Source organism: Lissotriton vulgaris, chromosome 3_1, assembly GCF_964263255.1.
Source record: "Lissotriton vulgaris chromosome 3_1, aLisVul1.2, whole genome shotgun sequence".
Taxonomy (NCBI): domain Eukaryota; kingdom Metazoa; phylum Chordata; class Amphibia; order Caudata; family Salamandridae; genus Lissotriton; species Lissotriton vulgaris.
The window spans coordinates 1512246289-1512260279 of NC_141689.1; the positions used below are offsets into that span (position 1 = coordinate 1512246289).

The window sequence follows — 13991 nt, forward strand, 5'->3', positions numbered from 1 at the left end:
GGGTGAGGATGTAGCATAACGGCTAGGGCGGTCGACCTCGAATCTGGGGAACTGGGTTCGAATCTCGGCAATGACGCTGAACATCCTGTGATTCTGGGCAATTCACTTAATCTCCCCGTGCCTAACAAAAATGAATGCATCCTCATGTAATGCACCTGGTGCTATGTAAAGCGCTCTGATACCCGAATCGGGTCAAGTTCGCACTATATAAAACTCAGTAAAAAATAATATATATATTATTCTCCCTGCTCTCTGCTGCACACTCTCCTCTTTCCTCAACTTCCTTAGCCTGTTACATTACAGTCTGTGTCGCCCTTTGCACACATCTCTCCTCACCTATGGTGATGCCAGGGTATTTCACCTATTCATGCGTATCTTTAGAGACACCTGGTGTCTTTACAACATGTTCGCTGTCACCATAAACAAGCATTTGCAATGAAATAAGTCTTGTAGTTACACAAGTTTAGTTTGAGCTATTGGCATTGTAAATGGGTATGTCTTTTATTTTGGTTTTGGTGTTTAAAACATAAATAAAAGACATTGTAATTTACAATGGCAATAGCTTAAACTCGCGTAAATGGGAGACCTATTGCATTGCAAATGCTTGTTTTATCTATATTTATTTTTTAATGCATCCGAACCACTGACACACTGACTTCTTTTCCAGGGAGTACAGTAGACCTGCTATACAGCTTTGCAAATTGCTCGCGGTTGGATTTGATATTTGGCCTCAATGCTTTGCTCCGGAAACAAGACTCTGAGTGGGACAGTTCAAATGCGCTACTGCTTCTGGACTACTGTGCGTCGCAGCGTTACAACCTGTCGTGGGAGCTGGGCAACGGTGAGTTATATGAACATTAACCAAGTTTCTCTTGAATTACCTGTAGTTCTATTTTATCTGATTTCATATTTCTTTGGGTTTAACTTTCTTTGTTGGATAAATAGATAATTTAAAAAATACGTTCTTGTTTACCAGTATATTGGAAAAAAGTTTTTGCTTTTACTGCTTGCTTTTATGGGTGTTATTTAAACTAACTCACTAAGGAGAAGGCTATGCACTAGGCCTCCATTTTTCCAGGTAAATCGGGAAGTAAAGGCCATTTAACATATTTTCACTGTATAGTTTAATTCATGGTTTGGCAATTTTCTGTAAGTGTGTACCTTGATCTATTGGAGTTTTGTGCTGAATCTGACCAGCACAGAATCCATTCTGGTACCTAAATGGAGACATACCTAAGCGGTGCATTTCACATAGTCTGCTATTACAAAATAAGATCAAAATATTTGAGTGGCGATCACTGAGTGAAAATGTTAGTCGCACGTTCCTTCAGTCTTGACTTCGGTGATATGGTATGCATCACTGTGTATCAAATTGGTGTTCAATTCATTTTAGTGCTGTTCATACAAGATTTTTAAATTTTCATAGACTAAGGGGTCTATTAGTATGTCGGGCGGATCGCTACCGCTCGTATGGCGGTGGCGATCCGCCCGACATTTCCTCTGCCCGCATCCCATTTCCCCGCCATATTACGATGGCGGGGGGGACCCTGGCGGACGGAAAGACCATCCACCGGTTGATGAGTCGACTGGGTGGAAAAGGGGTTGTATATACTGCCGGTGTCTGCAAGAGACCGCCATCCATATTACAAATCAGGCAGAGATGTGACTTTCCATGGCAGCGTTGGCGCCATGGAAAGGCAAGATGTCTCTGAATGCGGGTCCCCAGGGTAATTGGGGGTGGGGGGGTGCACATGTGGGGTACCTATGGTACCCCTTTGCATTTGCATGCACAACATGGCAGGCACCGCGCGGTGCCTGCCACGTTGTGCATGCAAATGCACAAGGTGCAGCCGCAGCATTGTGGCGGGTGGTGCTGTGTGCACCGCCCACCACAATGTTGTGGATGGGGGATGCCACCGTGGCAGTGGCATCCTAATTGCCGGTGCGGGATCGCCGCACCACTGGCGGCCGGCCCCAGCAATGCTAGGGTGCGTCCGCCCACCATACTAATAGGCCCCAAAGTATACATTAATCAATGGTTTTAGAAAACAATTTCTAGATTTGAGAACACGTTTTTTGAATGTGTACATTTGAAGTGAGACTGCATTCCAATGCATAAGACTTACCCCTCTCTTTCATTTGTGATCCTTCTAGATAGTTATCTTTTTTTTATCTTCTAGAACCAAACAGTTTCAGGAAAAAGGCGGGAATTTACATAGACGGCTCCCAGCTTGGCAAAGACTTTGTAAGTCTCCATGATGTTTTGAGCCATTTCAGCAGTTTTCAGCACTCCGGTCTCTTTGGCCCTGATGTTGGCCAGCCTCGTACGCGGTCTCAGCAGCTATTAATGAGGTAAAAGAAAACAATACGCATAAGAGACTTAGTTTTAAAAGTATTGAACCAGTTAATTCTTTTTCCAAACAAATTTTACTAAAACTGACCAAAGGAAAAACTAATTTAGTTTGAAATACCCTGTTGTGCAGTATGTGCCATAGTTGTGGGTCGAATCAACAGTGTCTTTGGAAATATGGATGGATCCAATATTGGTTTTTACATAATTATTTTTAGTTGGTGCTTCACGCAGTCATCTTACAAAGCCCTAGATTTTTTACATTTTGCCTCAGATTGCAATACAAATCCAACTAATAGCTATCACAGTAAGACGAAGCTTTATGCAAAAATTATACATTTAATTGTATCTCAAACGTTTTTCAGTTGCGACTTCTGCACAGAGTTTTAACCTACTGTTACTGCTAGTTCTAAATAGGATTTTTCGACATAGCAAAAGGGCTTTCTATATGATGAATATTTTTTTTCAAACAAATGATTCCCTGAAACGTGGAATTGTATGTCTGAGATAACTCCTTGCCATTGTTTTAGGTGATGTCAGAGACCTGTGTCAATAGTTGGTCATTATTCAGAGTGTTTGCATTACTGGTTTCACCTACATAGCAACAACCTTTGACCTTTATTAAGCGTTGACCTCCACGTTCTTCAGTGAGCCTATGGTTGACAAAAGAAGAATGACTGAGGTAGCCATGTTAGTTGCTTCTTTTTCAGAGTAAGAGTAAAGTTGCACCATATCCTACGACGTGCTAGGGCACAGTGAGTTAGTGGGCTGTTGAAGTGGGTGCAAGTTATAAATGGTCACGTATTGATATATAATACAGTTGTGCATGTGAAATTCTAATTATGCATTGCCACACTCCTTCATCCCTATCTTCTAAATCTTCCAAAGAGTAACAATGTCTTTAACCATGGCTGGTCTAAAATATTTTTGTGCCAAAAGTAGAAATATAGTATCATACTTTTGATGAAATTTTATTCCACTCTGTTTCTTCTTGAAATGGAAGATGTTTCCAATCGCTTCAATGTGTTGGTTGTTATCTATGTCTCTCACTGCCTGGGATATTTTTTTAAATTACAAATGATCTATTTCAGTATGTTTTATGTTGGCACGAAGCCCCTGTTCTATTTTAGGAACATGAAGTGTGCACTGCTTCTATTGTCTGGCAGAATGTTTGCAATTTACTTGGTTGTAAGTTAGTTAAAAATGTAGACTTATTTACTATCTGCCAGTGGTAACTAGAACAAACTAGATTCCAGAACTTTGCTTTAAGATGGAATTTTCTGTAGCTTTCTCTCAGCTTTCTGTAATGCCTTTTGATGCCTAGGTTCAGGCTGTTATTTATTTAACATAGTTCACATGCTGTTACTTTTACATTATGTTACTGTAGATTTGTAAAGTATTCTATCACCCCCTTGGGCTGCTTGGCACAGTAAAAAAGACAAGAGAAGATCTGACTACGCTCATGACTTGAAGCCACTTGCTCAAAAAAGGAATCTTGAGTTTTTCCTGAAGAGAGAGCTCAGATATTTCACAAACCTAATTCAGAGTGAGAGGGCCAGTACTGAAAAGTATTGGTTTCCTGTCCGTGCCTTCCTAACGCAAGGGGACTTTAAGATGACTCCATGCATATATCAGAAAGATTAGAAGATGCTGGTTGAAAAAGTTTTGGATACTTGCATAGACGGAGCAATGGGCCATACAGCAAACGTTATATGATATCCGAGTTAGGTTCTGTAACCAGTGAATATTTTGAAGAATAGATCATGCTCCTCTGAATGTGAGCGCTTAGATTGCCATTCCAGATGGATGATCCTACAAGATCTGGAGATGTTGGAGAGATTTCTCCTGAGATAGAGTTGCTTGCAGTAGTGTAATACTGAAACAGTCAGTAACACTGGCAATCCACTGTCCATCCAGCGTTAGGAATGGAGACGTACTGCAGCAGGAATTTGTAGGGACATCATATATACATAACCTTGGAAAGGAGTTTCCTCATTAGCTCCTAGGTGCCCAAAAGGTTTGAGATATAAGCACATTTTATAGACCAAAGCCTTTTCATTGACTTTGTTCCTTTGTTAGCTAAGAAGATGTTATTATGTGTACAATCCCTTAACCAATTTTTGTGACAGTGGTCTGCATTTTTGTTTGTGGTCTAACTATTAAACCTTTGTTTTTTTTAGTTTCCTGAAAGCTGGAGGCAAGGCCATAGATTCTGTTACATGGCACCAGTGAGTACTCCGTGTGCAATTCAGTGAAATACGCACATTGTTTGATGGTTGTCTGATATGCATACTAGCCACATATATAGGACACTCAAATGTAGAATGTGTGGAGTGAAATCTCAATTTGATGATGTACTCTAGCTGAGTAGAGTCTTGCCCTAACCATGCGTCTCCAGTGTGGCTGCCCAATGTAAAGAGAAATCCCATCCCCAATCTGTAACCTTTTAAGTCATGCACTCTTATAGTGAGTAATAGTCCCCTTAAGCTCTTTGCAGATGAATACTACTGGTCGGTGTCGATCAGTAATCCCACGTATCATATGGTCACCAGTCATGACATTGATTCTTGCAATGGACAGTGTTCTTTTCCAGCTGAATTGATGGCATCAGATTTTATCTTAGTTGGGGATGCAGTGATTTTATTTAGGTGGAGCTATGTTTTTTATTTATTTAAAACAAAAACTATATGGCAATTTTTGTGAAGAAAGGAGATATGAATTTGAAACTATTTGTTAATGCTTAGACTCATGCAAAAAGTAGGTGCTGGAGTCTGGCTGGTGTGCATTAGTAACGGCTGGTGTGCATTAGTAACACCCATTGCTCTTCCCACAAGCTCTCGTACGGCCTTGTGTTCACACAACTTCTAATTTCTCACTGAGCAATTATGGCCAGGCACCTGTTCTCCATTCTAACCTGCCCATTCTGTAGTACAAAATGCTGTGAGTCTGTCAGGATTTGAGGGTTAGAATTAAAGTGTTGCATCTCGCTTTAAAGTAGCCCTAACTGCAGGACGTTGCATGTAATACAAGGGTCTACGTTGAACTGGTGTCTTTCCTACTCCTAAAACCTGTGCTTCAGAATGGAGAAGTTTTGACATCCCTTTCCGAAGTCCCACTCTCCTGACCTCCCCCTACCACCAGCCTTGCTTTTCTTTGATCCGAGCTAACCCTTGACCCCACCATTCCTTAAGTACAGACAACTGTGAGAGGTGTACACCATTTTTTGATGGACAAAATATTTCAATTTTTTGCAGGTATTATGTAAATGGACGAACAGCCTCTGAGGAAGATTTTCTAAATCCGGACGTGCTGGACTCCCTTACTCAAAAGATACAAGAAGTGGTTCAGGTACCAGCATTGCCCCTTTCTGTCATTTATAGAGAATCATAATATCATTTCTTTATAGTCATTTGTGTTAAGTTACTTTTGTGGCAGTACAAAATGTTGCCTGTTTTATTACCACATGGCAATGTCATGAATATTAAAGTTTATTCTTGATCGAACATAAGCAAGCGTGTGGGGTTGCTCTTGTTCATATTGAAATGTCTAGAAATTGCAGTTCTTCTCACCCTCTATTTCAAGCACCCTACTGATTATGATGTATGTAATGTTTTCCGGTGCTTTAGATTGTCAATGAAATTGTACCCGGCAAAAAGGTCTGGTTGGGAGAGACTAGTTCTGCCTATGGCGGAGGATCACCTGGATTGTCCAATACATATGTCGATGGATTTATGTAAGTAAATAATAGTTTGTTTCGCCACACTTTGTTGACTGATGTTTCATTACTTCAGAATGCCTTTGTTTCTAAAGCCTTCTTTAAAAAACCAGCCTTTTTAAATTTTAAATCTTTATTCAATCAGTTTAGTTTGCCACATATGTAAGTTATTTTCTTTTTTTTCAAGGGCATGTCAGTGGGGTAAAGTGCTGGTTTTTACCAGTGATACCTGAGGGCAGCAAATTATGTGCTCCAGTTGGCTAGATACGTTGCTCCTCTGGGCATTTAACACTCCAGGGATAACACAGTTGAACATTCAAGGATCACTCTATGCATAATTACACTTTAACACACTATTACCTCTGTCCATTCATTGCTAAAGCTTCAAAGGAGAGTAGGAATTTATTACCATGTAAGTAAAATAGTGCAGTTCAAAACATAATGCCCATGAAGCAGTGGTGGGAGTGTGGAAGATCATTTATTAAGAACACTTCTTTTGATTGGTATGGTCTCTTTTGGCGCCCCCTTCATCATTTTCTTCGTGCCCACCAGGGCCTCTTCACTTTCTTATAGCGTCAGATCCCAGGTTCCTCAAGGAATGTTTAACAATGTTGTTGTTACTATAAAAGTTGGAGGTGAATGTCCTGGTCCTGTGACTGTGGGCCACTGAGCTGTGCTAACTTTATTAGACTGTCATGGTTGTAGTATTAGATTATGCTCCTATGTAGTTACCTCTATAACGGAAGGCCTATTTTGTGTTTTTCGTGTGTTTTTATAAACACAATCTAGATATTAAATTATGATGCCTACAAAAACCAGAAGGCAGTGGCACATTCTTAGGCTGAAATATAAACCCAAATGTGTGTACAGTTTTAGGCGCTCTGTTTTGAAAGAAAGTTGAGACCTTTGGCAAGTGATATCTGTCGGGCAGAGTCCAAGTGTTGACGGAGATTTGCTCCAGTTACTACTATGTTTGTAAATTGACCTCCGTCAATGGGATAGTGGTACCAGCTGAGAAAAGGTAATTTGATTCCAGTGGTATGTGACCTGTATGCCCTTAGCACTAGTGTCCCCAAGAACAAGTGGGTGGTGCTTTCTTTTGCAGATAAATAACCCTCAGAATAACTTTGTGGCTTAAACCCACCATCTAAACAAGCATGGGGGTCTTATCCACGTCAAACATTGATGTTCAGCAGTCTCTGTATGGATTCCCAACTATGTCATTCTTTCAAGGCCTCTCCTGAAGCAAGGGCTCATAGGCAGGCCATTACAATCTAGTCACTGGTTTAGCGAGAGGGCCTCGGGTACCAGGCGAAAGCATTAGTGCTCACTGTCATTCCAGAATTACTATGAAGTATGCAAAAAAACATCATTATTAAAGGTTCATATACAAAAATACTATCACAACTGTTACATAGCAGGTCATCCTACCATAATTCCCTGGCCCTTTTAATACTGACATCCAACTGTCCAGTTGTGCATCAGCCTCTTCATGTCAATAACAGGCACGTTGCATGAAGGTATGAATCAAAAGCATGTAATAACTACTTGTAGTTCTGGTATCTAGCATTATATTTTCACCCCACTCCAGTTGGCACACGTCCCTGTTCCAGTTGCGAGTCAGATGTTAAATGAGTAGATGCCGGAAAATTTCTCAGTGGGCCCCAAATGTATTTAGGGCGGGAGGTGCGAGGTAGTGTGGTAGCATATATATCTCACTATGTGTGCTGCATAAAGCCAGACTAGTTAACCAGTTTTGCACGATGGGCACCCTTTTCCCACTCCAGTTAATAGCCATCTCTCTCTTGGCTAACAGGAAGCAGATGGCAGCAAATTTCCGCACTCCATTAGGGAAATTTACTACATACTGGGGAGAGGATGCGTTTCATTCTGCTTACAAGAGAGGGTGTCAAGGACAGACTCAAGCGAAGTCGCATTCTTAAATAGCTATTCACAGTATCCTAAATGCACGCCCGCTATATTGCATACATTCTCCAAGTAACAAACATTTGAAGAACACACACATTCACTAATCCGTAAAGGCAACAATACCAGTTATATGCATCAGTAGACTGTCTTCCCACTGGAATGTAGGTAAAAAGTCCTGTATGTCTGAAATGTAAGCCAGTACTACCACTGCCATGTGCCTAGTCAGAGGAGCAATAGCCTCCTGTAGAATAGTAGGAGGTAGACATTGGGTGTATCCACATTCTGCAGAGCAAGGATGTGGTGTTGAAGCTTCTCTTGTTGTAAGGGATAGCAATCCAGTGAGCTCACAGTTTGAGTCAAGTGTGAGATACATAGAGCTGGCCAGAATAATTGAACGGGGAGGAGCATCACAACTTTTCCAAGCACCAGGCCAGTGACTTACATCAACCCCTAAACTCTCAACCATATCTTTCCAATGTTCCATTTTTGAAGCAATGCTTGAAGTGTGAGAAAAAAAGAAAATGTTCTGTCTTTGAGTACAGCCAATATACACTCCATGATGTATAGGCTCACTCCAATAAGTCGGACCTTGTGAAGGAGCCAAGCATATTTCTTCCAGTTCACACAGAATCCAAAGTAAAGAAGAACATTTATCATTCGGTTGACCTAGGACTGGACTTTCAAAAAAGATTTATCAGCAAATTGTCCAGATATAGGAACTCTGAATCCTCACCTTGTGATTCAAAGCCACAACTGAGGCCAGTACTTTGGCAAAAACCTGAGCAGATGAGGAGAGCCCGAACAGAAGGACACTGGCCTGGAATGTGTTCAAACAAATTTTAAAGTGAAAGAACCTCTGGCTCTGCTGGTGGAAGGGTACCTGGAAGTACTGTGTCCAGAGGTCTAATGATGCTAAATTGTACACTGGATGGAACAGCAAAATGATTCAGTTGATTGGAAAGGAATGTGGTTCACAAAACTCATGACCTGTTTAAGGCTGATTATCATCAAAGGTTTTATGAAGAAAAACAAGTGTGGAATACATTCTCAAAACGTTCTCCCTTTTATAACCGCCACTATCATCTGCTTGTAGACTGGAGTCCCAGTGCCACGAAGATTTGTTACTGAAGATAGCTTGAAGTGAGGGATATGAGACGAGGACAGGATCCTAGAGGATCGGAGGCAAAGGACCCAATAGCAAAGGCACCAAGACCCAGCCACCATGTTTTTGAGATCTTTTGATACAAGTGAAGTTGACTGCCCAGCATTAACCTTCCTACTAGACCATGCCTTCAGGGGCTGTTGCTGGCATGACCTCAACCTCGGGTTTTTCCAAAAAGGGCCATCTTTATCTTTGGGGATTGTTGTTTTGCTGACATAAACTGAATGACATGGCCTCCTTGTAGCGTTCTAATCTAGGACCCTGATCGATACTGTGACCTTATACCCCTATTCGGCTATAAATCCATTTATTCCCTATATTGGCATAACTGTTCAAGTGCAATATTCAGAAACTCGTCTCTGGCCTCACACGAACAGACCCACATTTCAGAATAGCTTTCTCTGCCACTTCCTTTGCAACCAATTAGTGCAATGACATAGCAGAAGTTACTATCTGAGATTCCTAGATTAACACTCCGAGTTCTTCAACAAGATAAAAACTCAGCAACCTGGAAATCCCCGCTTGCTGTGTTTTGATTAGTAATAGAACTCTAATGAGCACTGATAGACGATCACTTCCTAGTGACATCTTTATTGACGTCTTATGTCCAAAAACTTACGTCAAACAAGGCACCTTTCAGGTATAAATATTACCAACGGTGCCTTAAGCAAACGCTGCTGTCTTGTTGCTGTTTCGCTGAAGCTGATGCTGCCAGCTATCTCGCTGCTGCTGAAGAAGCTGTCATGCTGATGATACCATAGCTGCTATTGCTACTGCTATCGCTGCTAACTAGCGAACGATGGTGTGGTGAACTTAGGAGCTGAACAGCCGTCCCCCTGCAAGAGCCCAGCAGATGCAAGCTGCCCGCGGACGCTGCCCCTCCTCCTCCTCCTCTACGCGCTGAGAAGAGCCGCTGTCTTTCTCCTGCAGAGAAATCCAGCTCCGGCGTTTCTAGTCTACCCTTGCGGGTGACTGGGATATCGACCCCCCTGAAGGAGATACCAGACCTTCATCATTCTATTCCAGAGGTATGGTGTTGACTAAACCCTTAGAGAGAATTCTTGAAGCAAACCTTGGCAAAACCAACTTAAACTAAAGCTACTTACTTACTCCCCTCCCAAGTATTAGGCTTAGGTCAGGTACACTGGGGTAGGCGTAGTTAGAAGCACCAGTTGAGAATTTTAGCCTAATGTATATATGAATGTATATATGTTTTATTCATTTTAAACCATTGTATGGCTAAGAAACCATATCAGTGCTTTTACAGTATTATTTCGCAATACTTCTCTTACTGTACGTACTTTTTATAATAACAAGTCTTGCAATTGTGGCAATTAATTTCTCTTGTACGAGAAGAAAGACTGTTCAATAAATGTTACCCTTTATTGACAAACGCCCGTCTCTCTATTCTCTACATATTGTGAAAGTAAACTGCACAACCACTGACTGAGTAAAATAACTGTCTATTGTTTCACACGACCCTAGAGATTGACTCTTGATCTGAGGAGCAAAGTTGTCATGTTGCACGGTTGTTGGAAAACTGAATCCCTTCTTGGCTGTGCCAGGGAAGCTGATCACTTCCTATTTCAGTCAAGAAAGTTTCCAGTGACCTCTGAGCTAGTTGGTAACAACCCCAATTAAGTTTAACATAGTCAGTGGAGGCCTGGAAGATCCGCACTTCTACGTCGATACTACTGTTTGTTATTCCAATACGCAGGGCCTATTGGGAAAATAGGAACTACACTACATGGCGCCCAACCGTTTGGTAAGGCGATAAACTAACGCAAGACGTTAGAGTAACTCAGTCGTGCATTTTTCACACAGACCCCTTTCTCCCGTAAATACTCCAATAGACGTCTGGAGTGGGTGAAAGGTTAAAATCCGCCCGAACTCAGTAGGAAGAGATTCCTATGTAAAGTTCTGGTTTATTCAACGTTGAAGGATACAGTGTTCCAAAATATTGTGCACCTAATCTTTGTCTCCTTGGAGACCTACTCTGCAAAACCTGCATTTATAAAATGTCAGACCGTGAAGAAGAAAGGGAAGCAGCTAGGCTGGCAACCCTATTAATAGAGGAAGACACGAGTCTCCTACAGACTGAACCGGATGCAATTATCATCCCGGTACATTTAAGAAAATCTATAATGTTAAAACTTCTAGAAAACGGACTGACACCACAAGGTGGTACAGTAATTTTCGTGATAGAGGCACACGAATATCGGCAGACAGAGGTATTCTATTCATGGATAAACTTTCCAGCGGCAAACGCTAGAACAAAAGAGTTTCACTATTACAAAATAGAGAAACCACCGGATGAGTACGCTCCTTTCGAGGAGACTGAAATCCCACTAAAATTCCAAGAGCACCTGCTCTGGTTTAATGGCGCCCTAAAACATAATGATCATATTACCAGGCTCGGTCCACTAGGTAGACCAGGAGCAACGTGGCCGGTTCTAGCCAGCTACACACCACATCCGGACATTGCAAAAATGTCAAAGGAAGAGCTGTTAGTACAGCTAAAAACATTAATTTAAAATACATAGGCAACTAGTCTAATATGTAATGCGGACTGCAACAGTCCAACCAGCTGTTAATGTACCACAGCTGACCCCTCATCAGGGGAACACTAATAAAATTACACCACAGAACATACAATCATATCTTGGTAAAACACCCGTAAAACGGGAACAAATTCCTTTCTGGTTAGCACAGAAAATCACTCAAATAGAGGCAGTATTTCCGGATACTACCCCTATTGAGAAACACAGAATCTTGACCATCTGCCTTCCTATGGGAATCGCACCACACGTGGAGGACTGCGACACTTGGGGTACAGTCTTTGCTTCCATTTACACAAAAACACTTGGTGTTCCGTCCATGGCGGTAATACCAGAAGTGCTAAAACAGATTCAAAATGAATACGGTCCAGAACCTGCTTTAACTCTTGGTATGAAATTACTGAAAGACTTCAAGCAGGTCTCGGCTATATTATTAGCCAACATAAAGGGAGAAGCAGCATCTGTGGCGATCCGCCAGAAGTTGAAGGAAACAGATATAACAGATCAGCCAATTGAGCTTGCCAAAATCATAGAAAAGTGCTATGAAGAATTAGGTAGAGACAGCTTGGGTGGGAAAGCAGTAAAGCCCCAACTGCTCGAAAATCCTGAAAAATTATTTATTAAAAATAATTTAAACACTCCTAAAAAGAGCTGGGATGGAAATAAACAATCCACTCCCAAGGAAAAAGTTTTCCAGTCCAGAGGAAGGTCTCCTCGACGGAGGGAAAGAACTCCGACTCGAGAACACCAGTCTCCCCAGAGGGAGCCCTCTGAGAAAAGATACAACCTTAGAAATAGGGATAATTTGAAAAAACCTGATAGATATCAAAGTATTGATACACGTCCCTCTCGATCTTTTTCGCAGAAATCGGAAAGAAGAGTGCGGTCAGACCCAGGAGAGCACACCAAGTCCAAAGACAAGGAACCTGCTCAGAGTAAAAAAATCTCAATTTCCAAAAAAGAAGGTAGCCAGTATTAGAGTAATCAACCATGCCGAGAATACTGAGGACACAGTTGAAAAACTGGGAGTGGGCACAGACAATGTTAGACAGTGCAGCAGAAATCAGTATAGCCCGCAAGATCTTGATGAGTCATCTGGAGACGGTGGACACGAATGAATTCATTCAGGTTGAAACTGCCGACACCAGACTTAGCGAGCCCCATAAAATATACGAAATAACATTGCGTATAGAGGGTGATAAGACTAGGAAAATAAAGGGTCTATTTTGGGATAAACTCTCAAAAGGCTATGATATTCTGTTAGCTGAAAAAGATTGGCCCCCAGAGTTTGTCAGGGAGTGCACTCGTGGCGAAGAAATGATTATGCCTGCCTTCGTGAATCACATTCCGATTCACAAAAAATATACTTATGCAAGGAAATGGGCAGTAGCCCAGGCACCGGCATTATATAAAAATCATGTAGGATGGGATGAGGACTCACCTCCTCACAAAATCCAGTTAAAAAGTGAACCAACTGCCCAACGGCAGTATCCCATTAAGCAAGAAGCTAAAAAACAAGTCAGGGAGATCTTAGATCAACTTGAATACCAGGGGGTGATTGAAACATGCACCTCTCAAATGAACAATCCTTTGTTTCCTGTCTCCAAGCCAGACAATTCATATCGTCTAGTTTTGGACTACAGACACCTTAATGCATGTTGCAAAACATTTGCAGTACAAAACTCACATAGTGCTGCACTAATGAACAACATAGTTAGGAAAAAATATAAAACGACATTAGACATATCTAATGGTTTCTTTTGTCAAAACATTGCACCAGAAAGCAGATACTTGACCGCTTTCTCAGCTTTTGGGTCGCAGAAAAATTTCTGTTGACTCCCACAGGGGTTCAAGAACAGCCCAGGACTATTCTCAGCTAGGGTAACAGAGTTACTACAAATATATGATGATGAGGCATTATCTTACGTAGATGATATCTATCTCACAGACGACGACTTGGATACTCACTTGAAAAGAGTGAACACCATTATACTTAGGTTCGCAGCAGAGGGTTACAAATTCAACTTTAAAAAGTCTCGAATTGCCCATCTGACAGTACTATTCTTAGGGTACAAATTATCAAGTGAAGGAAAAAGCCTAGCGGACAACTTCTTAGAGAAGTGCGCTGTACTCCAAGCTCCAAAAACACTGAAGAATTTACAATCCATACTAGGTTTTCTGAATTTCGGAGGAACATACATTCTAAATTACGCAGAGAGGGATAAACCTCTTTACGAACTAATTAAACCTGATTTTAAACAAATCAATTGGACTCAA

The 13991-nt window shown here is 41.4% G+C and overlaps 1 protein-coding gene across 1 annotated transcript in view; it reads left to right on the plus strand.

Annotated features, from left to right (window-relative positions):
- HPSE (heparanase) overlaps positions 1 to 13991 on the plus strand; it is a 165543-nt gene that overhangs the window by 69399 nt on the left and 82153 nt on the right. Inside the window, exons 4-8 of the mRNA XM_086961979.1 lie at positions 668 to 841; positions 2181 to 2352; positions 4531 to 4578; positions 5605 to 5698; positions 5977 to 6083. Of these exons, the coding sequence (XP_086818105.1) occupies positions 668 to 841; positions 2181 to 2352; positions 4531 to 4578; positions 5605 to 5698; positions 5977 to 6083 (595 nt within the window). The remainder of the gene's footprint in view (positions 1 to 667; positions 842 to 2180; positions 2353 to 4530; positions 4579 to 5604; positions 5699 to 5976; positions 6084 to 13991) is intronic.